Source organism: Suricata suricatta, chromosome 8 (genome assembly GCF_006229205.1).
Source record: "Suricata suricatta isolate VVHF042 chromosome 8, meerkat_22Aug2017_6uvM2_HiC, whole genome shotgun sequence".
NCBI classification, from domain to species: domain Eukaryota; kingdom Metazoa; phylum Chordata; class Mammalia; order Carnivora; family Herpestidae; genus Suricata; species Suricata suricatta.
The window spans coordinates 109,667,643-109,691,745 of record NC_043707.1 but is presented as its reverse complement, the minus strand read 5'-3'; the positions used below and the strand labels follow the sequence as shown (position 1 = coordinate 109,691,745).

At 37.7% G+C, this 24,103-nt stretch overlaps 1 protein-coding gene across 1 annotated transcript in view; it reads right to left on the bottom strand.

Moving 5' to 3' along the window:
• Positions 1-24,103, bottom strand: part of FOXJ3 (forkhead box J3) — a 138,638-nt gene that overhangs the window by 74,951 nt on the left and 39,584 nt on the right. Inside the window, exon 3 of the mRNA XM_029946366.1 lies at positions 12,552-12,876. Within this exon, the coding sequence (XP_029802226.1) occupies positions 12,552-12,876 (325 nt within the window). The remainder of the gene's footprint in view (positions 1-12,551; positions 12,877-24,103) is intronic.

Genomic DNA, 24,103 nt, shown 5'->3' with positions numbered 1-24,103 from the left:
CTCTGTGCTGACAGCTCAGAGCCTGGAGCCTGCTTCAGATTCTGTGTCTCCCTCTCTTTGTGCCCTTCCCCTGCTCATGCACGTGTGCATGCACTCTCTCTCATTCTCTCTCAAAAATAAACATTAAGAGAAACAAAAATTTTAAACCTTTCCAATTTTCAATTATCAATGCTGCAAAGAAAAAATTCCACTGATCCATTACAAAATGAGTGTATAAACACCAATTAGGTTCTTACTACAATGAGAAAATTACTACATGAGAAGATACTGGCTACAGAGGGCTAACAAGGACACCTATATTCCTCAGTGCAGCAAGAAAAAATAACCATCCTGGATGGCAGGAAAATGCACCTGAAGACTTGAAAAATATTTGAAATAGGAAATTTTTTCATAAATAAGTAGGACTGTGCCATAATTTTTACAGAAAATAACCAAAGGTCATTTCTTTTTAATGAAATGCTCCAAAATGCATTCAATAAATTTTATTCCCAAATGCCCAGGTATTTGGTAGAGACGGGCTCCAACTGCATTTCACCACTACTTAGAATTTTAGGAGGCATATTTTGGTATAATGTCTATTTTATTTTTTTAACATAAAATTCTGAACACTAATAACACTGCCTATATGAAAATTCCCCTCTCATAGGCTAATACTGACATTTAAAAAGTTTTTGTTTCTTTAAACATTTTTTAAAATTTTTATATTTATTTTTGAGAGAGAGACAGAGTGTGAGTGAGGGGAGGCAGAGAGAGAGGAAGACAAAATGTGAAGCAGGATCCAGGTTCCAAGCCATCAGCACAGTACCCGACATGGGGCTCAAACCCATGAATCATGAGATTATGACCTGAGCCAAATTTGGACGCTCAACTGACTGAGCCACCTAAGCACCCCTTAAAGTTTTTTAAAAATGGCCATAGAACATAAATTCAAGCCTATCTTATCGAAACATCAATTGAAAATTTATGGGGGCTCCACCTCTGCTTGGAAAAGTCAAAATAAAACCCTATTTTCAGCCACACTGGGGAGCTAAAGCTGCAAGGCAGACCAACAAATTAAATTCCTGAGGACAAACCCATTCAAGGAGAAAGGAGACAAACTGTCTCACCTTTTGGCAGAGTATGGGAGAAATAGGCAGCTACCATCCAAGCATCCAAGAAACTAGCTAAAATTTGAAAGGTCAAGCAAGGGCTAGAAGTTCCCACTCACTCTTCAAGCTCTTCTCCACAGGCCTTTACCGTATGTTCACAGAAAATGAATGGGGATAGGAAAGGAGAACAAAGAAAGTCCTCCTAGTGGCACAGGCAGGCAGGAGGTAATAGAAGCTCTACGTGGAAGACAAAGCCCTACCCCTTTGACAGATTTCACAAAGCCAAAGCTTTAACTGTGAAGTGAAAACAGCAAAACTTCTCCCCCACAGGACACTAACAAAGATGGCTTCTAAGGGAAGAATTTTAACAAAAACCCCTCTCAAGACACAAGCAAAGATCTACTGTTGGCTGGTAGAGGAAGGAAACTCCAGGACAACTGTCAGAAACTACCTTGGGCCCAGGACCCTACATCAAAAGCAACTACAGATACAGGCTAGACTGGCTGAAAAAAAGAAACACTGAAAAAGCCCCACTCTTAAGTCCAAGGGCCTCAGTTAGACTGATGCTGAATCAAGAAAACAGAAGGGCGCCTGGCTGGCTCAGTGGGTAGAGCATGTGACTCTTGATCTTGGGGCCAGCTGATTAAACCCCACATTGGGCACAGATACTACTTAAAAGAAAGAAAAGAGAGAAGAGAAAAGACAGCAAAAATGCACAGCGTCGAACACAAGCCTAGCAGCAAACAACAAGCAATTATGACATACTGACAGAGGAGCCACAGGAGCCTGGATAGAGACTCTCATCTGTATAGCAAGGTAGGGAGAGACAACTAAAAGCCGAAGAGAAACGGGGCGCCTGGGTGGCTCAGCCAATTAAGGGCCAACTTCAGTTCAGATCATGATCTCACAGTTCGTGGGTTCGAGCCCCATGTCAGGCTCTGTGCTGGCACCTCAGAGCCTGGAGCCTACTTCAGATTCTGTGTCTTCCTCTCTCTCTACCCCTCTCCTGCTCACACTCTGTCTCTGTCACTCAACAATAAATAAATGTTAAAAAAAAATTTTTTTTTAAAGCTAAAGAGAAGGCAGGAAAACAGAAAATTCTATAGCACCCAGGTACTTCATTCCAAGCACAGGTAGTAAGAGCCTACTACTGCTGGAAAAATGTAAAATCTATAGTAAACTGAAGGTAAAGATACCAATAAAAAACACCCAAATCCAACTCAACTACTGACAAATTGAATTCAACTTCCCACACAAATGGCCTGGGAAAAAGATGTCTGTCCATCTACAGGTAGGAATACCATTTATCTCAATCTCTACCATTCTTTTCTACATAGATATCTGGCACTCAAAAATTGCAAAACACATTAGAAATGCAAGGGGAAAAAAACCTATTGTCATGAGATAAAATCAACAATATTCAAATGAAAGGTGTTAGAACTATCAGACAGGAAATTTAAAATAACTATGATTAAGATGTTCAAGGACCAAGTAGAAAAAGTGGTAATGTGCATAAAGAGGTGGGAAATTTCAACAGAGCTTTGAACACTGTTAAGAGTCAGATGTAAAGTGGTGTCTGGCTGGCTCAGTTTGTAGAGAATGTGACTTTTGATCTCAGTGTCATGAGTTCAAGCCCCCACACTAGGTGTGGAGCCTACTCAAAACAAAAAATTAAATGTATGTGTGTGTATATGTGTGTGTGTGTGTGTGTGTGTGTGTGTGTGTGTGTGTGTGTGTGTGTGTATAAAGGCAGGAAAAAAAGTCAAATGTAATGATATGAATAAAAAAACATGATTAAAAATAAAGAATTCCCAAGATGGAGTCATCAGCAGACTGGACACAACCAGATAAAGGCTCAGATATCCTGAGGATAGATCAACAGAAATTATCCAAATTGACTCACACACGTGCACAAAACTTAAATAGACACACATGATATTTCAAGAACTACGGAACAATATATGTAATGTGAGTCCTAGAAGGAGAAAAGAAAAAGTATGGGGCAGAAGAAAAATGTGAAGAAGTAATAGCCAAGAATCCTCTGAAAATAATGCAAGACATCAAATCACAGATGCAAGAATTTCAGAGATCACCAAGAAGAAAAAATAAAAAATTCACACACATATATTCATTATAGATCAAAATGCTGAAAACCAAAATGAAGAGAAAATTTGGAAGGCAACAAGAGGAAAAAATTATGTACAGAGCAATAATGATAAAAATTATAGCACAAGTCTCAAACACTATGCAAGTTAGGGGCACCTAGGTGGCTTAGTCGGTTAAGCTTCCAACTTTGGCTCAGGTCAGGATCTCTCTGTTTGTGAGTTCAATCCCAGTGTCAGGCTCTTTGCTGACAGCTTGGAGCCTGGAGCCTGCTTCAAATTCTCTGTGTCCCTCTGTCTCTGCCCTCCCCTGCTTGTGCTCGCTCTCTCACTCTTTCACAAAAATTAACATTTTAAAAATTGCCAAAAAAACTATGCAAGTTAGACGACAACAGAATGACAACTTTAAATACTAAAAGAAAAAGAAAACTACTCTATATGCAGTGAAAATATCTCTCAAAAATGAGGGCAAAATAAAAACTTCTAGACAAGCAAAAGCTGAAAGAACCTATTTTGTGTAGTGCCAGTTGGCTGGTAATATAAGAAGTCTTTAGGCAGAGGTATGATCACAAAAACTTGGATCTCAAAACGAAATAATGAAGATAAATTTTAAGAACACTTTTTCTTGTAGTGTGCCTGGGTGGCTCAGTCAGTTAAGTGTCCCCCTCTTGGTTTTGCATCAGGTCATGATCTCACAGTCTGTGAGCTTGAGCCCCACATCAGGCTCTGCTCCTGACTGTGTAGAAACCGCTTGGGATTCTCTCCCTCTCTCTCTCTGCCTCTCACCTGCTCATGCTCCCTCTCTCTCAAAATAAATAAATGTTAACAATGATATGGTTTATAACATGTGAAAGTAAAATGTACAACGAGAGCACAAAAGATGAGTCAAAAGAATAAGAAATACAAGGTTTATAAAGTTCTTCCACTATACATAATATGGTATATTTGAAAGTAGATTGTGATAAAATAAAGATGTATGTGGTAAACGCTAGGGCAGCCCACTAAAACAAAATTTAGGAAAAGGTATAAGTAATAAAATAATAGCAGAGATAAAATGGAATCTTAAAAAATAGTCCAAATCTAAAAGAAGACAAGAAAAAAAGAACTAATCAGACAAACCAGAGTTCATCTAACCACCTTAAAAGTTCAAGGTGAGGGAGGAAATCAAGGTGGTCATGTTTTTTCTAAATGGCCAAAGAGGAAGAACAATCTCTACTTGAGGCTTCCTCCTCTACAGTAAGTTTACAGGCTGAAATCCACAAGGCTCTGGTCTAAGTCCTTTTATTCATTTCTACATTTGCTCCCTTCGAAAATACCATCTATAGTCACAGCTTCAATGACCATCTGTGACAATCTATCTAGACCTCAAAATGACACCTGTCTCCTGAGTTCCAAACATATATTTTCAACAATCTACTGGACATCTCCAGAAATACCTTAAGCTCAGTATGTTTAAAATTAAACTCAATCTTTATCCCCAGTGTGATCTTCCCATTTTCTCTTCTCAGGTTAAAAACAGTTATTCACATAACAGCTCCAATCAGAAAGCCGTAAAACAGCCTTAACTCTTCCTTCTTCCTCATCATCTAAAACAAATCTGTTGCCAGATCTTAAGTCTACCTTTGATCTACCTACTTTATTCCATCTCCACGATGCTCCTTCCTGAGGCAGTGATCTCTTCACAAGGTACATTCAGTATTACTTTTCAATGACTTCCCACTGCACTTAGGATAAAATCCAAAATCTTTAATAAAGTTCCAAAGGTCCTTCATGATCTGACCTCCCTACCTTGCTTGCTGTCCATACTCAACCTCTCCAATGTTCTTTCTCACCTCTAGGCTTTCCATTTGTTGCTCCCTCTGCAAAGACGACTATCCCTGGTCTTACCCTATCCCCTTCACTTAAATGACTCTATTCAACTTTCAATTCATTCTTGACATAAACATTTCTTTTTTTTTTTTTTAAGTAGGTTTCACACCCAGTGTGGGGCCCAATGTGGGGCCTGAACTCATGGCCCTGAGAGCAAGAGTTGGACACTTAACTGACTGAGTCACCCAGGAGTCCCAAATATCAGTTCTTTAGGGAAGTAAGTCCTTTGTGACTTTTCTTGACAGGTTAGCTCTCATTGTAATAAATTTATCACCCTGGATTTCTCATCACACTTGTAATTATTTGCTTAATGTCTTCTTCCTATATACTGCAACCCATACCAAAATGTAAGTAGACTCCATAAACGTGGGAACCTTGTCTTTTAACTCACAACCTAGAATATAATGCTTTTCATATGGTAATACCCAAATCTGTTGGAAAAAAATACCAAAAGCATATTTAAAAAGTAAAAATACCCAAACAGATACCAAATCCAAGACAAAAATATACACCACACACACAATTAAGAAAAGATTACTGGGGCACCTGGGTAGCTCAGTCGGTTGAGCACTTGACCTCTGGTCAGATCATGATATCGCAGTTCACTAGTTCAAGCCCCACATCAGGCTCTGTGCTGACAGCTTAGAGAGCCTGGAACCTGCTTCAGAGTCTGTTTCCCTTTCTCTCTGCCCCTCCACCCACTCATTCTCTCCCCCCACCATAAATAAAACATTTTTAAAAGTTAAAAAAAAGAGAGAGAGAGAATTATTGAGATTGTTTCATACAATCTAGGCAGACCCTACCTCTAATAATCACAAGAAAAGAAGTTGGGAGAGTCGAGAGGTAGATATACTTTAAATGGTCTAGGTTAATGTGGAGAAAAATGGCCCAGGTTAAACAACTAATCAAGGAATACTGCTTGGGCTTGAAAATCCCAGCCCCAAATGTGGTTTCTCAAAAGTACCATCTACCTGCACTAGAATCACTTAAGATGAATTTTAATGCAGTTTCCTAGGCTCCATCCAAGATAACTACTTTAAAATCTCTGGTGCTGTGACCCAGGAATCTAAAATTTAAAGATATTGCTTTAAAAAAAAATTTTTTTAAGTTTATTTTGAAGGGGGGGAGTGGCTGAGGGAGATAATCTGAAGAAGGCTCTGTGCTGTCAGTGCAGAGCTGTGCATGGGGCTCAAACTCACAAAACGTGAGATCATGAACTGAGCCCAAATCAAGAGTGAGACACTTAACCAACTGAGCCACTCAGGTGCCCCTAAATTTTAAAAACACCCAGGGTGCCTGGGTGGCTCAGTTGGTTAAGCATCTGACTTTGCCTCAAGTCATGATCTCAAGGTTGCGACTTCAAGCCCCATCAGGCTCTGTGCAGACAGCTCGGAGCCTGGACCTGCTTCAGATTCTGTGTCTCCCTCTCTCTCTGTCCCTTCAAGCATTTTGGTTCTCTCAAAAATAAATAAACATAGAAAGATGCAAAACTTGAGAGACTACTGAATACTGAAAACGAACTGAGGGTTGAAGGGGGAGGGGGGAAAAGAGGTGGTGGTGATGGAGGAGGGCACTTGTGGGGAAGAGCACTGGGTGTTGTATGGAAACTAATTTGACAATAAACTACTTAAAAAAAATAAATGCTACAATAGAAATAAATAAACATTCTAAGTGATTTTTACTTTAAACTTGAGTTTAAATGTGCACCTCCAATTCAAATTAACCACCACATTTCTACCTGTATCTTTTGTTCCCCCTGCTGTGAGAACCTTGCTTCCCCTACAACATCAATATATGTACTCATTTGTTCTGCCCTACCATGCACATAAAATAGCTTCAGAATTATTCCCAACTTCCCCACTTCTTTTCTTGGGGTTACTGGAGGTAGAGACTGCCTCCAGTGAAAAATCACTAGACAAATCTATTAAGTACAAGTCATAATTTCCTTGCAATTCTTTTCGACTTTAGTATGTATCCCATGAAAATAATAGAAAGCTCTTTTTTAAGTTTCTTGAATTTTTTTCTGTGATTATTTTATCCATTTGATATGATGTACAGCTTATGTTTCTGCTCATATTCAGTTCCTAAGTTCCTTTTTTCCATCCTTTTTGATTATGTATATATATTTTGGATGTGTAAAACACTTACATTGTTTAGAACTAAATAAAGAGGTATACTTGAAATCTTATTCTCATCTATATCCCTTCCATCTTAGTTCTATCCATCCTCCATAGTTAAGTATGCTCACTACATTTCTAGTTTATTATTCCTAAGTTTTTTATAACAATAAGCAAATGTATATTTTTCTCCCCCACACACATAAAAGGTAGCATAATACACCTACATACATATAACATTGTTTTGTATTTTTCTTTTTATTACCTTAAACTCTAGTAAATAGGTTAGTTTTCTTTAGTTAAGCACAAAAATTTTAATTCCTTTTCCACCAGTTCAGATTACAAAATTATTCCATCATAGAAACTTAAAAGAGTATTTTATAAATTCTTCTGGAATATTCAAAGAGTTATTTTTATTAATGTTTCTTTATTTTTGAGAGAGAAAAAGAGACAGAGGATGAGAGGGGGAGGGGCAGAGAGAGAGGAAGACAGAATCTGAAACAGGCATATAGCCCGATTCAGGGCTCGAACTCACAAAGCATGAGACCATGACCTAAGCCAAAGTCAGCCGCTTAAATCCACTGAGCCAACCAAGTGTCCCAAGGAGTTAATTTTAATATGTAATCTCCCTTCAATGCCCTGGCACAAATGAAAGGAATTTTTACCTAAATATTAAAAAATTATATTTGAATTCTTTTAAATAACCATGGCTACATTTCTCCTCTGAGTGACCGAAGAAATAGTGAGCAACAGACTGTAAGAGAGTACAAAACAAATCTAAGGAGAGCAAACTGTAAAATATGAAAACAGAACTAGGACCTGAGAAGATAAACAAGTTTCCATTTGTCTCCATTTGCAATGTTTATTTAAACTATTTCTATGTTTACAAAAATTAAATTAGAAGCAATCATGGCAAGTTCTCAGTATCTAACACTGTGTGGAAGAGACTTTTTAAAAAGAATAATCATGAGGGTTGCCTGGATGGCTCAGTCAATTAAACATCTCACTTGGGCTCAGGTTATGATCTTGCAGTCAGTGAGTTCTAGCCCCGTGTCAGGCTCTAAGCTGGGAGTGCAGAACTTGCTTGGAATTCTCACTCTCTTTCTCTCTGACCCTCTCCTGCTCATGTTTTCTCTCTCAAAATAAACAAATAAATAATTTTAAAAATTAAACAAAAGAATAATCATGAGCTGGCAATCTCTGGAAGCATTAAAGGTCTGCCTAAAGCAAGAGACTGAAACAGATAATCTCTTTAATTCTAAGAGCAACACCACCCTCCACCTATTCCCATTTCTCCCCTTCCCCTTTCTTTCCTCATTATATCTAAACCATATCTTCCAGATGAAACTGTATCAGTTACTTCCAAACCAGTTTCAGACCCTGACCTGGGCTGGCCAGCAGCATGGAATTCAGCAGACAGGACCCAGCACTGTCAGGTGGACTTACACTTCAGTTTAAGCTGAGGTCAGACAGGTAAATGAGGTATATAACTGATCTCTATGTACTATTCACTACCAAATTTGGACCAAACTCTTCAGCTTGGCATTCATATATTTACAGAATCTCTACATTGTGGCTCTATCCCAAACTCTCACTGGTCTCTCCCAAGAACTCCTATAACCACTGTTTCTTAAGAGTGTTTTTTATTTAAAAAAAAAATCAAACAACTAACTAAATCTTACTCATCTTCAAAACAGAGCTCAATTACACTTCCTCAATACTTTTCTATTTATTCACCCTTCCTGTATTCTCATAACACTTCGTCTTTTTGCCACTCACTTTAGAACCTCATCACACTTGCTAGAAGCTCTTCTAAATTTTCACAGCGCTTATTAATTTCACCCTTCATGTAACACTCTTTTACTAAGTCATATATATATAGTGGATGTTTTATGGCTTACATAGTAGGTGTGCCCAGTTAGTCAATTCATCATAGCACAGCATTCTCTTTCTCTATTACAGAGCTGTTTACGTACCATTATAATTTCTTGTTTATATATATCCCTCTAATACAATGAAGATTATAAGCTTCCTTAAGGGCCCTGTACTATGTTTCTTAGCACTGCCAAGCCCAACATATTGCTCATAAAAGAATGTAAATACATTCTTTTCAAATTTAATGAAAGAAAAGACTAAATTAGCTGAAAACAAGAGGATATGATCTAGAACAGAGATTGGAAATTTGTAGTCCATAAACTGAACTCACCCAAAAGACACAAGTTTGGCCTGCACAGTATTTAAGAAAACTAGAATTAACAACATTTAAAAATTGGGAAACTGCACACAAAATCCAGATTTCTGGGGAAAAAAAATTGTTAAGACCTGCCATATGCCTTAAAAAGCTCAAGTGCCTGCTTGATATGCATTCTTCAGTTAGGCATCCTTTTTGCTTTTTTCATTTATGTCACTTCTCTGGTACCAGCAAGTATTTACAACCAATGATATAGACCATGTATCTCTGGTGGACTTTCTAAGCCAGTTATTCAAATTTGGGGCTTATTCAAATTTCTACTCCCTAGCCATAGTGTTTTTTCCAATGCTAAACAAGTTTATCAAAATCTGCTAGCCTTTCCTCATCCTAAATATTGACAAAAGGACTCTCCTGAATAGTAGTGCCTAGCAGTAAAGCCAGAAAACACAGCTTAGATAGATCACTACTACTTGGTTAGAATGATTTTTTTTTTTATTCATGGATCAAATTTTATTTGTATTTCCTCCACTGAAATATTCTGTTAGAAGTAGACTCTTATTCAAATTATACTATTTACAATCACTTCTCATACCGAGTCAGGCATTTAAGAGACAGTTCATTTTGGCAAATTAAATGCAGTAAATATTTATACACTGTTTGCAAAATTACAGGCCCTACATAATGGTTAAGGCATGAGATTTGAAATCTCCAAACCTACCAAGTCTGGTACCAAATATTGGCTCTTCTCTTCTCTAGCTGAGAATTCTGCAAAGTTACTGCTTCTCTAAGCCTCATTTTACTTACTTTTCAAATTTGGACAGTAACAGTACTTATTTCCTAATACTGTTGTATGACTTAAAAAGACAAAGATGTAAGAAGGCACTTTGGCATACAGTGCCTGACACACAGAAAATAATAAAAGCAGCTATCATTTAAGTATTTGAGTACAGAAATAAAAACTAATGAAACAAGATATTTAAACAAAATTCTCTAAGTCTATGATACTGTCATTAATCAAGCATAAGGAAACACAAAAGAGATTAGTTCTATAAGGAGGAGAGAGGTAACATATGAGCTAAAAGAGCAAATAGGATAAAGGACAACTAGAAAAAAAAGGCTGAAGAGAGAAAGTTCAAGGACAGGTAACAGACAAACAAATGCAAGAAAAAAAAAATCAGTTTTTATATCCAGGGGCAGCCAGTAGGTTGGAATAGGCAAAGTAGAAGATATATGAGAAGGAACTGGCAAAAAATAAAAGTAGGAAAGAAGGCTAGGCCATGGATTCAGGACTTCATTCAAGCCACATTTACTGGGCTTACTAGATGTGCTCGCTTCGGCAGCACATATACTGAGGCTTACTAGATGGAAGCACTGTGCTAGGACATGGAACAGAAGTGGATAGATATATTAAAAAATCCCTTCCCTTGAGACACTTGATTATCTGGCATCGTGCACAGCACAATGCATAATAAATCAGTAAATGTCTTTAATAAGTCTAGTCAAACAAAAAAGACAAAGGTGTTGAGACAGGGAGGCTTAAGAAGAACAAGAGTAACTACCATCTAAAGCTCTATAAACTCCCTTTTTTCCACATGCACATACACACGTACACAGCACACAACTGGGTAATTCCCATATGGAAAATAAACATAACGTGTGCAGGCACAAAAATAAGTTAAGTTGAATTATTTGTTGTAGAACATAAATTAGGTAGAAAACCAATGTGATGGTACTTCAAAAAGCTCAGATGAGGAACTAGGGCTTCTTAAAGAACTGGTTAATTCTAGGGCTAGACAGGAATGATACAAGATGAGCCTGGAACATCTTGTGGTGCCAGAAAGTTTAAAAATGCTAAACAAATTAAGAGGGCCATGTGAAAAGGGCACTGGAACCAAATGCAAGACCCCCTGATGGCCAAAGCTGCAACAATTTGAATGACAAATAATGACAGCACAAAGAGTAAATGTCCATGAGTGCATACTATGCAAATAAATGATAAAGTAAATAAAAGAAGAAAGAACAAGTCTTCTATACAGAAGAATCCCAATTAAGGAAAAGAAAAGAATCACTAGTAGGAAACAATAAGCATTGCTATCATTATGATCTACCAATGAATGCTAAAATTAGCGAGCAAAAGTTTAAGAATAGGGTACTTGCATGCCCTCTAAGTAGCTCCCCAAAACATTTTATAATTTACAAAGTGATAAATAGTAATTTCATGCAGAAACCTGGAAGACATCACCTTCACCAAAGAGCCAAGGTTAACATTACCTTGTTATAAGACATACTAACATCAAGTACTTCTTGATATGACATACAGAGAAAGGCACATCATCTCTGCATTATCCTTCCCCAAAATGCATTACCTCAATCTAACCATGAGAAAACATCAGACTTATCCATACTATAAAACATACTACCCAATACCATTCTACAAAACATTTCCACAAAATACCTGATAAAGACACTTCAAAAGTAGCAAGGTCATAAAAGACAAGACTACAGATTAGAGGAGACTTAAGAAGATATGACAACTAAACATAATGCAGGGTCCTGGATTAGATCCTGAATTGGATCCTGGAATATAAATGGACATTAGGAGAGAAATTGATCTGAATGAAGTCTATAATTTTCTTGGAAGTTAACAGGAAAAATTTAGTAAAAAAAATATTGTACTAACATTAATTTTTCAGCTTTTATCACTGTACTATGTTTATATAGGTTGTTAACATAGATAAAGTGAATAAAGAACATATGGGAATGCTTTCTACTATTTATGTAACTCTTCTATAAATCTAAAATTCTTTCAAGATAAAAAAATTTTAAAACAAAAACATAAATGATGAAAACAATACTGGTTATAATACTTTTTTAAAAAAACCCATAAACTTGCTATCAACTTACCTGAACTGTAGGTACTGTTTTCCAGTGAATGCTACATTCTCCCTGTCCTTACTTTATGCTGTCTTGTAACGTAATAAAGCTCTAACAAACTGATATTCTACGAAAAATAGTTATTCACTTAATAAAAAAAAAAACATTTAATTTCCTTTTCTGACAACTTAAAAAAGACTACTAATCAGAATTTTTTAAATTATATATCCCTCTACAAAGCTTTATCTTCAATAGAAACCAATATTGTTACTGTTTACAGCATAAAAATAATAACAAGTAAAATCCTTACCTTCCAACCACTGCCAGCCTCTCTATAATATGGGAAGTTATCACAAATCCACTGGTAAATCTCACTTAGAGTCATTTTCTTTTTGGGTGAACTATTAATTGCAAATGTAATGAGGCTGGCATAACTATATGGAGGTTTCCCATCTTTGTGCTGTTGGACTTCTTCCTGGTCCAGTGTTGTATTTGGGTCAAGGAGTGCATTCTTCTTGGAAATTCCTGTTCCATGTGCATTTTGTGTAGCATCAGATTTTTGGATGGCTGCTCTCATGGTGAGCTGTGGTAACCAGTCCATAGATGTAAGGCTGCTCTCCAGTTCAGATGTCATCCTGAAGGTAAATAGACTCCTTAGTCAATATCAAGGAAAGAACCCCTGCTTCTCAAAATATCCAATATTCACAAATCTAGGAGTTCCAAAGTGAGGGAAAGCCTGAGTTAAATCTGGAGGAAAAAGATTGAGTATGTTAATGACCAAACCAAATATTTAAGGGATCAATATTTCCAATTTTTTTCTTAATTTTTTCCTCTCCCAAACACAACCAATTTGATTTTAAAATGTTTAAGATACAGAACAATACATACATACAAAGTGATCCTGATGCCAATGTTTCTAATGATAGACTATCACTTTAAATAGGGCAACAGGATTATAGTATGAAAAATAAGTCTGTAGTCCAGCTCTTTACTCACCAACACCACATGTCCTTTAAAAACTTAAGATTATACATCTGGCATTTCTTTTACACAAATTTTAGGGGACTCACACAAACAAAAGAATACCCAAAAAAAGCTCACAGAAGTAACTGAGAAACAGGAACAGGAATTTGCAAGGAGGAAAGAAGGTAGAGTTGAGCAGGTGGGAGGTAGGAAAAGCAAGCAGAGTCGACAAGAATAGTAAGTAGACAAGCTAGCTGGGGGAGCTGACAGAAAAGAGGAATGCAAATTCAAGGACACTGATGAACAAGAGAAAAGAGGATAGGCAGTACCCAGGCATTGAAAAAAACAAAACAAAACAAAAAACACCGTCAAGGAACAAGATTAAGAACACTAAAGATCTGGGAGTGTAGGATAGGAGAGAATAAATCAAATAAACGGATAGCAAGAAACATTAAAAGCTCAGGGCAGGCTAATGCAAATATCCAGTGGTCTGGATTCCATAATGCGTTTCTAAGGATAAAAAATTCAAACCATTATCATCCAAAGAAAGAAACAAGAAAAACAAAATCTACCAGGTCAACACATATCTGGAGAAGGTAAAAAGATGCTCTAAGCATTAATGTTAACAATACAGAAATGAAGCCTGATACTTCACACTGGAATTGCTAACTTTCAACGGAGAATATAAACCTCTCTACCATGCGATCAAAGAAACAGGAATAATGACCTTGACAATAGAGTAGAGAAGAATGAAAGACTTCTAAGTGATATCAAAATAATGGGGGGTGGAGGGGAGGACAAGAAACTTAAAGTACCTCAGTCGAAAGAAACAATTTGCAGCAAATAAAACCCAGCACAGGCCCTTTTCCCAAAGGCAGTATGTGCTTGGGATATGAACTTCTAGGAAGCAATACAGAACTGATAAAGAACATAGGCTCTCAAGTCAGATCAGAGTTCAGGTACTGATTCCACTAGTTACTAGCTGTGGAAAATGAAAATGTTAATTAATATCTCTAAGCTCCAGCTTTCTCTTTGGTAAAATGAAACAGAAGTAGTTCTTACAGGTAAAATACCACTTTGAGAATTAAATGTGGTAGCATACACACAGAAGAAACACCCATCATGTGCTAGGTAATAATATTACTCTAGGATTATATGGCAAGGTAAAGCACTAAAGTAAACCAGATTAAGCAACAGCAATTATAAATCAAAAAAACAGCTATGAGGATTCCATCTGCCCTGTAGTAGAGTCCTATTATCTTGCTCTTCAGAGATTCTGAACCATCATTTTACTTTTTTTTCCTTAAATTCCCTCCATCTCTACTGTACGCATTCCTCCGAAATCTAAACTTTAAATTCCTCTACACAGCACCTTCAGAGATCTATTAAAAAAAAAAAAAAAAAAACCAAAAACAAAAACAAAAAAACCCAACAAATCCCTTACCATCCTGCTCTATAATCTCAGCATTATATGAAATGCTTGTTCCCAGCATGAAATAGGTTATGGGAACTTATGGAATAAGAAGACAAGGTAACCCAGACATTACAGATTGTCAAATGAGTGGGCAAAGTACCCTATATATCAAGTTAAAGACTACCCAAATTCAAAGGTAGTTAACAGTAAACTACAACTAAAGCTCAGGTCTACTCATGCTCAATCCAGTAGTTTTTCTACCATACCTCATCTATAAAATCAGCATAACAGTACCTACCTCAACTGATGTAAAGGACTGAGAACAATACTGGCACACAGTAAGTATTCAGTAAATGTTAGCTACTGGTGGTGATGGTGATGCTAATAGTAGTTGCTGCTGTTATTATTCACATTTCATTCTATAAACATTGGCAATTATTATACCATGCTGTCATCCTATTTGTCTCAATTAAGGCTCCACTGAGTAGCTTTATTTTGTTCAAATTCCCAAAGAAGCCAGTCACATACATATTCAAAGTTAATATAAATGCACATTCCAAACTGAAATATAATTAATATTGCAGATGCCCCCTATTGAGAACCATCTTTCATTTGTTTCCTTCCTCCAGTGCCACTAACTGAGATGTGAATCCCAGTAATATAAACATATAATCAGTAGGTATTTAATACATGTTAACAAGAACTTATAATTACACCTGTACAAGCCTGTTAGAGTAAAATTTTGTATATACACACACATACACGAGGTATGATAAAATTTCTGTCCTCCAGGAAACTGTAGTCCAATTAGGAAGGTCAAACATAAGGAAACATAGAAAAAGAAAGTAAGACTGAGCTCTGAGTGCGGTAACATGGACCTCAGCCTCCAAAGGTAGGGAAGGAAGACCTTGGGCTAAGAGCTGAAGAAAGTTAAGATCTAAACAAACTAGAAGAAAATGGTTCCTAGTCATCAAAAACACCATGAATAAGAATCTTTCCATTTCTGTGCTTATCTTCATCAGTTCTGCTAGATTAAATGTGAAGTACATTATAAAATATTTATCTTAACTTTTAATTTTTTTTAATGTCCTACTTATTTTTAAAGAGAGAGAGCAGGAGCAGGAGAGGGATAGAGAAAAGGACAGAAGATCTGAGAGCAACAAGCCCGATGTGGGGCTCGAACTCACAAATTTCAAGATTATGACCTGGGCTGAAGTTGAGATGCTCAACTAAATGAGTTACCCAGGCACCAGTTAAATTTAAACTCTGAAAAAGTGGGGCTGCTATTCTGTTTGCAATTTATTAAATTTTACATACTCTTAGCAGTAAAGTAAAAAGTGCTTCCATTGTTGGTGTATAATCTGGCTGTGGCCATGGTTCTCCATTAAACACTATAAAGTATACAAAAAGTGACCATTAGATTTGGCCAGATCATTGGTAACTTTAGAAAGAAACCTTTTAATGGAATGGTGATGACAGAAGTCCACTTGTATAAGAGAACAGATGGTGATACACTTAAAAACAGCATGAGAGGCTCTGAGGAATCTGGTTATGGGAATCTGGTTAAGAAATGTCAGGCCCTCATTACCTCACCTCATTCCAAGAGCTTCCTAGCTGGTCTCCTAGACTCTAATTTCTTACCACCTCTCTCCGCTAATCACCTCCAGAGTCCAAGCATACACTCTAAGAGAAAGATGTGAGCACTGTTTTCATATCATTGTGCCCAAAGATTTTCAGTGGTTCCCTTTCTCCTATTATACTAAATCTAAACTTTTCATTTTCAACTACAGATACTTTCATTTTTATTAATCTTTTATTAATCCTCCTCTAAATTCCTGGAGCAATTATAACCTCAATTTGGTATTTACCATACTGTTTCATATGTTTAACTGCATCATATGCTTAAGCATTCTACCCTCACTCTCTCTTCCCCCACCTCTGTGTTGAGGACAGTGATCACACAACTAATACTTGAGATGTTACCTAATACCATGCCAGGTACTTGTTATCTGAAAAACCAAATAGTATTTGGATAAAGAACATTAGTTTCTGGAATGTCTTTTCCTTCTTACACTGCCTATGTTGCTTCTACTTTTTCTTCAAGACTCAGTCCAAACACCTCTCTCTCCAGAAAGCCTGGCCAATCCATTCTTCATATCTTCCATTTCCTAAATTAAACTAGATCCTGCTCCCACAGAATACAAATACTTCTATTCCAGGATTTATACAAGACTATAATGATCTTTATCTATCTCTCCAGAGACCATGAGGTCCTTGGATAAAGAAACTTTCTTTTCTCTCTCTGTCCAATGCTTGGGAACATAACAGGTAAAGGGTCAATAAAAAATGGTTAAATGATTGAAATAGTGATTATCCAACAAAGGTGTGGGTTTGGTTCTTCCCAAACAAGTAAGACCATACACTTTAACAAGCTAAAAGACATGAATGAATGAGAAAGAAAAGAAAAGGAAAAAAAAGAAAGGAAGGAAGGAAGAAAGAAAGAAAAGATGAGACTCAATAGTACGAGGTAAGGATAATCACATGACTGAAGTCCTTTATGAACTGAGGGGGGAAAATGTACAGCTCAGACTGACAAGTAGCACTACACAGGAACAGACAGTTCTGGAAGAGCAGAGAAAAATGGGAAGATGGAAGCAAAGACAAAAAGATAATGTTCCTTATGGGAGAAAGCAGGGCATTCAAACTCACGTCTGAAATATTTCTATCTATGATATTTACTGCTCAAATAAGTTTCATAAGGTATCTTTTCTGCATAAAATGAGATGGTGAAAGAGCATCAAGAAAAAAAAACTCAGGGTGGCTGGGTGGCTCAGTCAGTTAAGCATCCGATTTCAGCTCAGGTCATGATCTCAATTCTGGACTTTGAGTCCCACACTGGACTCTGCTGACAGCTCAGAGCCTGGAATCTGCTTTGAATTCTGTGTGTCTGTCTGTCTCTCTCTCTCTCCCTGCCCCTCCCCCACTCACACTCTCTCTCTCTCTCTTTCTTTAAATAAATAAATAAATATTTAAAAAAAATTTTTTTAAGATAGGACAACTCAACATTAAGTCATGAAATGGGGGGGAGTGGAGAAGGTTCTAATCCCACTTTATGAAACACCACCACTGATATGATACCAAATAAGTTTTCTAGCTACTTTAGCACATTGCTTGCTCTGCAATTTCCCTAACTCCCAAGAAGTAACCAAGGATTACTCATGTAAGTTTTCAAGTTTTCAACAGTATCAAAAAGGGGGGAAATGGGTGGAGATACTGCTGGCTTCCTATATAAAGGTAAGAAGAAAACAAGAAGGAAAATAAAAGAAGAACAATAAGGATAATGATGTCGTGACCTAGACATCCCTGAATCCTTACATTCTGGATTCCTGGCACTTAGCATTTCATCATATTAAGAACTATGAAAAATCCTAAGGAAGATTTATCCTAAGACTCATAAGAAAAACTGAGCAACTGAAAACAGAAATCCTTGTAATTACCACAGCAGTACTTCTGGTCACATGCATTTCAAGGTGTGTGTGTGTGTGTGTGTGTGTGTGTGTGTGTGTGTGTATGTGTATATATATACATACATACATACATACACATATATATACTCTCGGGGAGTTACTGTCATTCTCACCTAGTAAGATTTAATAATGCATCAATGACTGTTGAGTGTTTCCCATTATCCTCTTTTCTGAATAAGTTTTTATTGCTGTTATCCTTCTCCACAACTACATATTAGGTAGAATGTAGACAACTCATCTTTGGTTTATAGATCTTTGAACCACAAGAAGCCACAACAGGATCGGATAAAAGGGACTACAGCTCAAGAGCTAGGATCTTCAGCTAATTATAATACTTGGATGAAACTCAAGGTTGTCTCCCTTGCGAAAAAAGCAAGTAAGTTCAAGATACAGGAGGAAGAGTACATAAGTATTGGTGTACCCACAGGGGCAAACTAGTGGTAGAAACCGAAAAAGAAAATAATCTAATATAAATTGACTTTACATTCTATAACCATATGACAAAATTAATTGTTTTAGGTTTATTTATTTATTTTGCAAGAGAGCAAGCACAGGAGAGTCGGGGACGGGGAAGGTGGGCAGAGAATCTCAAGCAGGCTCCATACTGCCATCGCAGAACCTGTGCGGGGCTCAAACTCACATACCGTGAGATCGAGACCTAAGCCAAAATCGAGCCAGATGCTTAACCAACTGAGCCACCTAGGCTGGCTGCCAGACATAAAATTAACTTTTAACTTAGAAATGAAATAATAATTTATTTCCAAGCAAAAGAAGCTGATGTTATTTTAGTTTTCATACACCAGAAAAATCAAAGTTTCTTCTCTTAGTTCAATTGCAGCAAAGTAACAGTGTCCTACATTAGAAAAGATAGGACTTAGTGATTAAGAACAGAGGTTCTTGAGCAAGTCTGCCTGGATTAAACAACAAACTCTTCCACTTTCAGCTATGTGACCTTACACAAGTAAATTAACCTCTCTATGCCTCAGTTTCCTCATTTGTAAGATGAGGATAAAAAATAGTACCCAACCCAAAGGACTGCTATGAGGATTAAATGAGTTAATACATACAATGCACAAAGAATAGTTTCAAAGAGGGGCACATGGGTGGTTCAATCTGTTAAGCATCCACTCTTGATTTCGGCTCAGGTCTTGATCTCATGGTTCATGACAGGGAGCCTCATGTTGGGCTCTGTGCTGTGTGGAGCCTGCTTGGGATTCTCTCTTGTCTCACTCCTGCTCTCATTCTCCCTCTTTAAAAAGAATAGTTTCTAATATATAGTCAAGCAGCACTCAGTAAATATCCACACTCAGTTTTTATTATCAAATTCATATTCTTCAGGATTTTCTAAATTTTTTTTTTTAGGTTTTAAGTAATCTCCACACCCAACACGGGGCTCAAACTCAAGACCCTGAGATCAAGGGCCGCACTGACTAAGCTAGCCAGGTGCCCCAGAATTTTCTAAATTTTAAATGGTTATTACTCTTACTCAGTGGCTTTAGACTTACATACCCTAAATAACACAACATTTAGCAACCCAGTGGAAATGAGCCTCTAATTCATTACTCTAAAGAACTGACCGAGAAAGGATTACATCTTTAAATTTTATTAGTAGACTGTACATGAAAACTGAGAATGTACTTTTCCCCAGAGAAATAAGGTGATAGGAAGATGATACTTGAAGCAGCGCACAAAATCCTACTTTATTCCATAAAGGAATTCTAGGTTGACAGTTCTTAGAGTATAAGGGCCCCAATTGGATATCTTGCAGCAGAGAGACAAAGGAGTTACCCAGAAAAACTAAGTAAGCATTTCCATTTTCCTGGGACAGAACCATATTGTTCCTGACAAAATTTCAATATGGTTTATATATGGCATACTTCTAACTACCTTCTATACCTTTGATCTCCCATCTCATACGCTCTAATATCGACCCCCAAAGATGGTGTTATAAACTCCAAAAGTAATTACTTGATCTTCTCTTCTAGTAAAAATTCCCATCTTTTCAAAACAGTGATCTCTATTCCATTTAGGACAAAAATGGACAACATCAAAACTAATCTCCACTAAGGTATAAATAACTGAGGCTTTAAAACTTCTAAGTCTGGGGAGGAACCAAGATGGCGGAGAGGAAGAGAGCTCTGTAAACTTCGTCTGCCCTATCTATCGAACTAAGAAGGTCATTACTCTCATCTGCAAGAGTGGAAGGAGAAAATACAGACTCCAGAAAGAAGACAACCTCAAAGATGCCTGAGTGAGTGAGTGCGAACTGGGGAGATTGGAAAACAGGCCAGCCTGAGAGGGGCAGGGGAGGTGGGAGCGCCAGCCCAACACAGGGAAAGCGCGCAGAGCCCCTGAGAGACAAAGGGAAGAGAAAGAGAAACTGAACATGCTCATAGTACTGTCTCTAGAGAAGACATAAAGAACATTTAACCCCCCACGGAGAGTAAAACTCTCACTCTACATATAACCGCTGGGCAGCCCAAATCCCGAACCCGGGTGGCACAAGGGAAAAAACAGCCTCCACCTTGCGCGATACCAGCAGGCAGTCGGCAGCCACAATGGCGGCCCCGGGGGCGCACACACTTCAGCCTCAGCTGCGGGAGTGGGAGCACACACCTCTTTTTCACAGCGCATCTCGCCTCCAGCACTGGCCACGCAAATCCCGAATCCTGGGTGCCAACGTGGAATAAACAACCCCCACCTCTAGGTGATCCCAGCAGGAAGTTGGCAGATCCCAGCAGGAAGTTGATGGTGGCGGAGGCGGGGGCGAGCTGCAGCTGCGGGAGCGCACACATCATTTCCGGCAGCGCCCAGCGCCTCAGGCAGTGGCAGCTCGAATCCCAGCCAGCGCCGAGAGAAACTGCTCCCTCGCCATACGCGATCCCAGTCCTGAAGGGATACTAGACCAAATTATAACTGAAAATTTCCCAAATCTGGGAAAAGAAATAGACATTCACATTCAAGAGGCACAAAGAACCCCCTCAAGACGTAACTTGAATCGGCCTTCGGCACGACATATCATAGTGAAACTGGCAAAATATAAAGATAAAGAGAGAATTCTGAAAGCAGCTAGGGAGAAAAGAGCTCTAACCTGCAAAGGGAAACCTATCAGAGTGTTTACAAACCTATCTAATGAAACTTGGCAGGCCAGGAAGGAATGGAAGGAAATCTTCAATGAGATGAACAGAAACACCATGCAAGCAAGATACCTTTATCCAGCAAGCCTGTCATTCAACATTGAAAGAGAGATAAAGGGGTTCCCAAATACACAAAAATTGAGAGAATTCATGACTACCAAACCAGTCCTACAAGAAATCCTAAGAGGGACTCTATGAGGGAAATGTTGCAAAGAAGACAAGGTGCCAGAGACACCACTATAAACATGAATTCTATGGAGAACACAATGATTCTAAACCCATCTTTTTCAATAATTAACACTGAATGTAAATGGACTGAATGCTCCAACCAAACGACACAGGGTAGCAGAATGGATCAAAAAACAAAATCCATCTATTTGCTGTCTACAAGAAACTCATTTTAGACCTGACAATATACCTTCAGGTTGAAAGTAAAGGGACGGAGAAGTATCTATCATGCTACTGGAAGCCAAAAGAAAGCCGGAGTAGCCATACTTCTATCAGACAAACTGGACTTTAAAGTAAAGGCAGTAACAAGAGATGAAGAAGGACATTATATCATAATTACAGGGTCTCTCCATCAGGAAGAGCTAACAATTATAAACATCTATGCACCAAATTCGGGAGTGCCCAAATACATAAAACAATTAATCACAGACAGAAACAATCTTATTGATGAGAACGTGCTAATTGCAAGGGACTTTAATACTCCACTGACAGCAATGGATAGATCAACCAGACAGAAAATCACTAAAGAAACAATGGACCTGAACGACACATTGGAACAGATGAAACCGATGGTTATATTTAGAACTCTGCATCCTGAAGTTAGGAAATTCACCTTCTTTTTGAGTGCACATGGCACATTCTCCAAGATGGATCACTTACTGGGGCATAAAGCAGCCCTCCATAAGTATACACAAATAGAGATCATACATGCACACATTTAGATCACAATGCTATGAAACTTGAAATGAACCACAGGAAAATGTCTGGAAAACCTCCAAAGATATGGAGGTTAAAAATCACCCTACTAAAGAATGATTGGGCTAATCAGGCAATTAGAGAGGAAATTAAAAAATATATGGAAACAAATGAAAATGAAAATACAATAATTCAAAATCTCCGGGATGCAGCAAAGGCAGTCCTTAGTGGAAAGTATATTGTAATCCAGGCCAATCTCAACAAACTAGAAAAAGTGCAAATTCAAAATCTAACAGAGCACCTACTGCAACTAGAAGGGGAGTAGCAAGAGCACCCCAAATCCAGCAGAAGAAAAGAAATAATAAATATCAGGGCAGAAATAAACAACATAGAATCCAAAAAAACAGTCGAGCATCTCAATGAAACCAAGAGTTGGTTCTTTGAAAAAACAACCAAAATTGATAAACCTCTAGCCAGGCTCCTTAAAAAGAAAAGAGAGAGCACCCAGATAGACAAAATCATGAATGAAAAAGGATCTACTACAACCAATTCCTTAGAAATACAAGCAATCATTAGAGATTACTATGAAAAATTATATGCCAACAAACTGGACAACCTAGAAGAAATGGACAAATTCCTAAATGCACATGCACTACCAAAATTCAAACAGGAAGAGATAGAATGCATGAGTAGACTGTTAACCAGTGAAGAAATCAAATCCGTTATCAAAAATCTCCCAATGAATAAGAGCCCAGGGCCAAATGGATTCCCAAGGGAATTCTACCAGACATTTAAAGCAGAGCTCATACCCATTCTTCTCAAACTATTCCAAAAAATAGAAATAGAAGGAAAGCTTCCAAACTCATTCTACAAAGCCAGCATCACCTTGATACCCAAACCAGACAGAGACCCAGCAAAAAAAAGAGAACTACAAACCAATATCCTTAATGAAAACACATGCAAAAATATTCAACAAGATACTAGCAAATGGAATTCAACAGCATATAAAAAAAGTTATCCATCATGATCAAGTGGGATTCACTCCTGGGTTACAGGGCTGGTTCGATATTTGCAAATCCATCAATGGGATACATCACATTAACAAAAGAAAGGATAAAAACCATATGATCCTGTCGATACATGCAGAAAAAGCATTTGACAAAATACAGCACCCTTTCTTAATAAAAACCCTTGAGAAAGTCGGAATAGAAGGAACTTACCTAAACATTATAAAAGCAGTTTATGAAAAGCCCACAGCTAATATCATCCTCAGTGGGGAAAAACTGAGAGCTTCCCCCCTGAGATCAGGAACACGACAGGGGTGTCCACTCTCACCACTGCTGTTTAACATAGTGCTGGAAGTTCTAGCATCAGCAATCAGACAACAAAAGGAAATAAAAGGCATCGGAATTGGCAAAGAAGTAGTCAAACTTTCCCTTTTTGCAGATGACATGATACTCTACATGGAAAACCCAATTGACTCCACCAGAAGCCTTCTAGAACTAATCAATGAATTCAGCAAAGTTGCAGGGTACAAATTCAATGTACAGAAATCAGTTGCATTCCTATATACCAATAACGAAGCAGCAGAAAGAGAAATCAAGAAACTGATCCCATTCACGATTGCACAAAAAACCATAAAATACCTAGGAGTAAACCTAACCAAAGATGTAAAAGACCTAAATGATGAAAACTATAGAAAATTTATGAAAGAGACTGAAGACACCAAGAAATGGAAAAACATTCCCTGTTCATGGAAGAATAAACATTGTGAAAATGTCATTACTGCCCAAAGCAATCTACACATTCAATGCAATCCCCATCAAAATTGCACCAGCATTCTTCTCAAAGCTAGAACAAGCTATCCTCAAATTCGTATGGAACCACAAAAGACCCC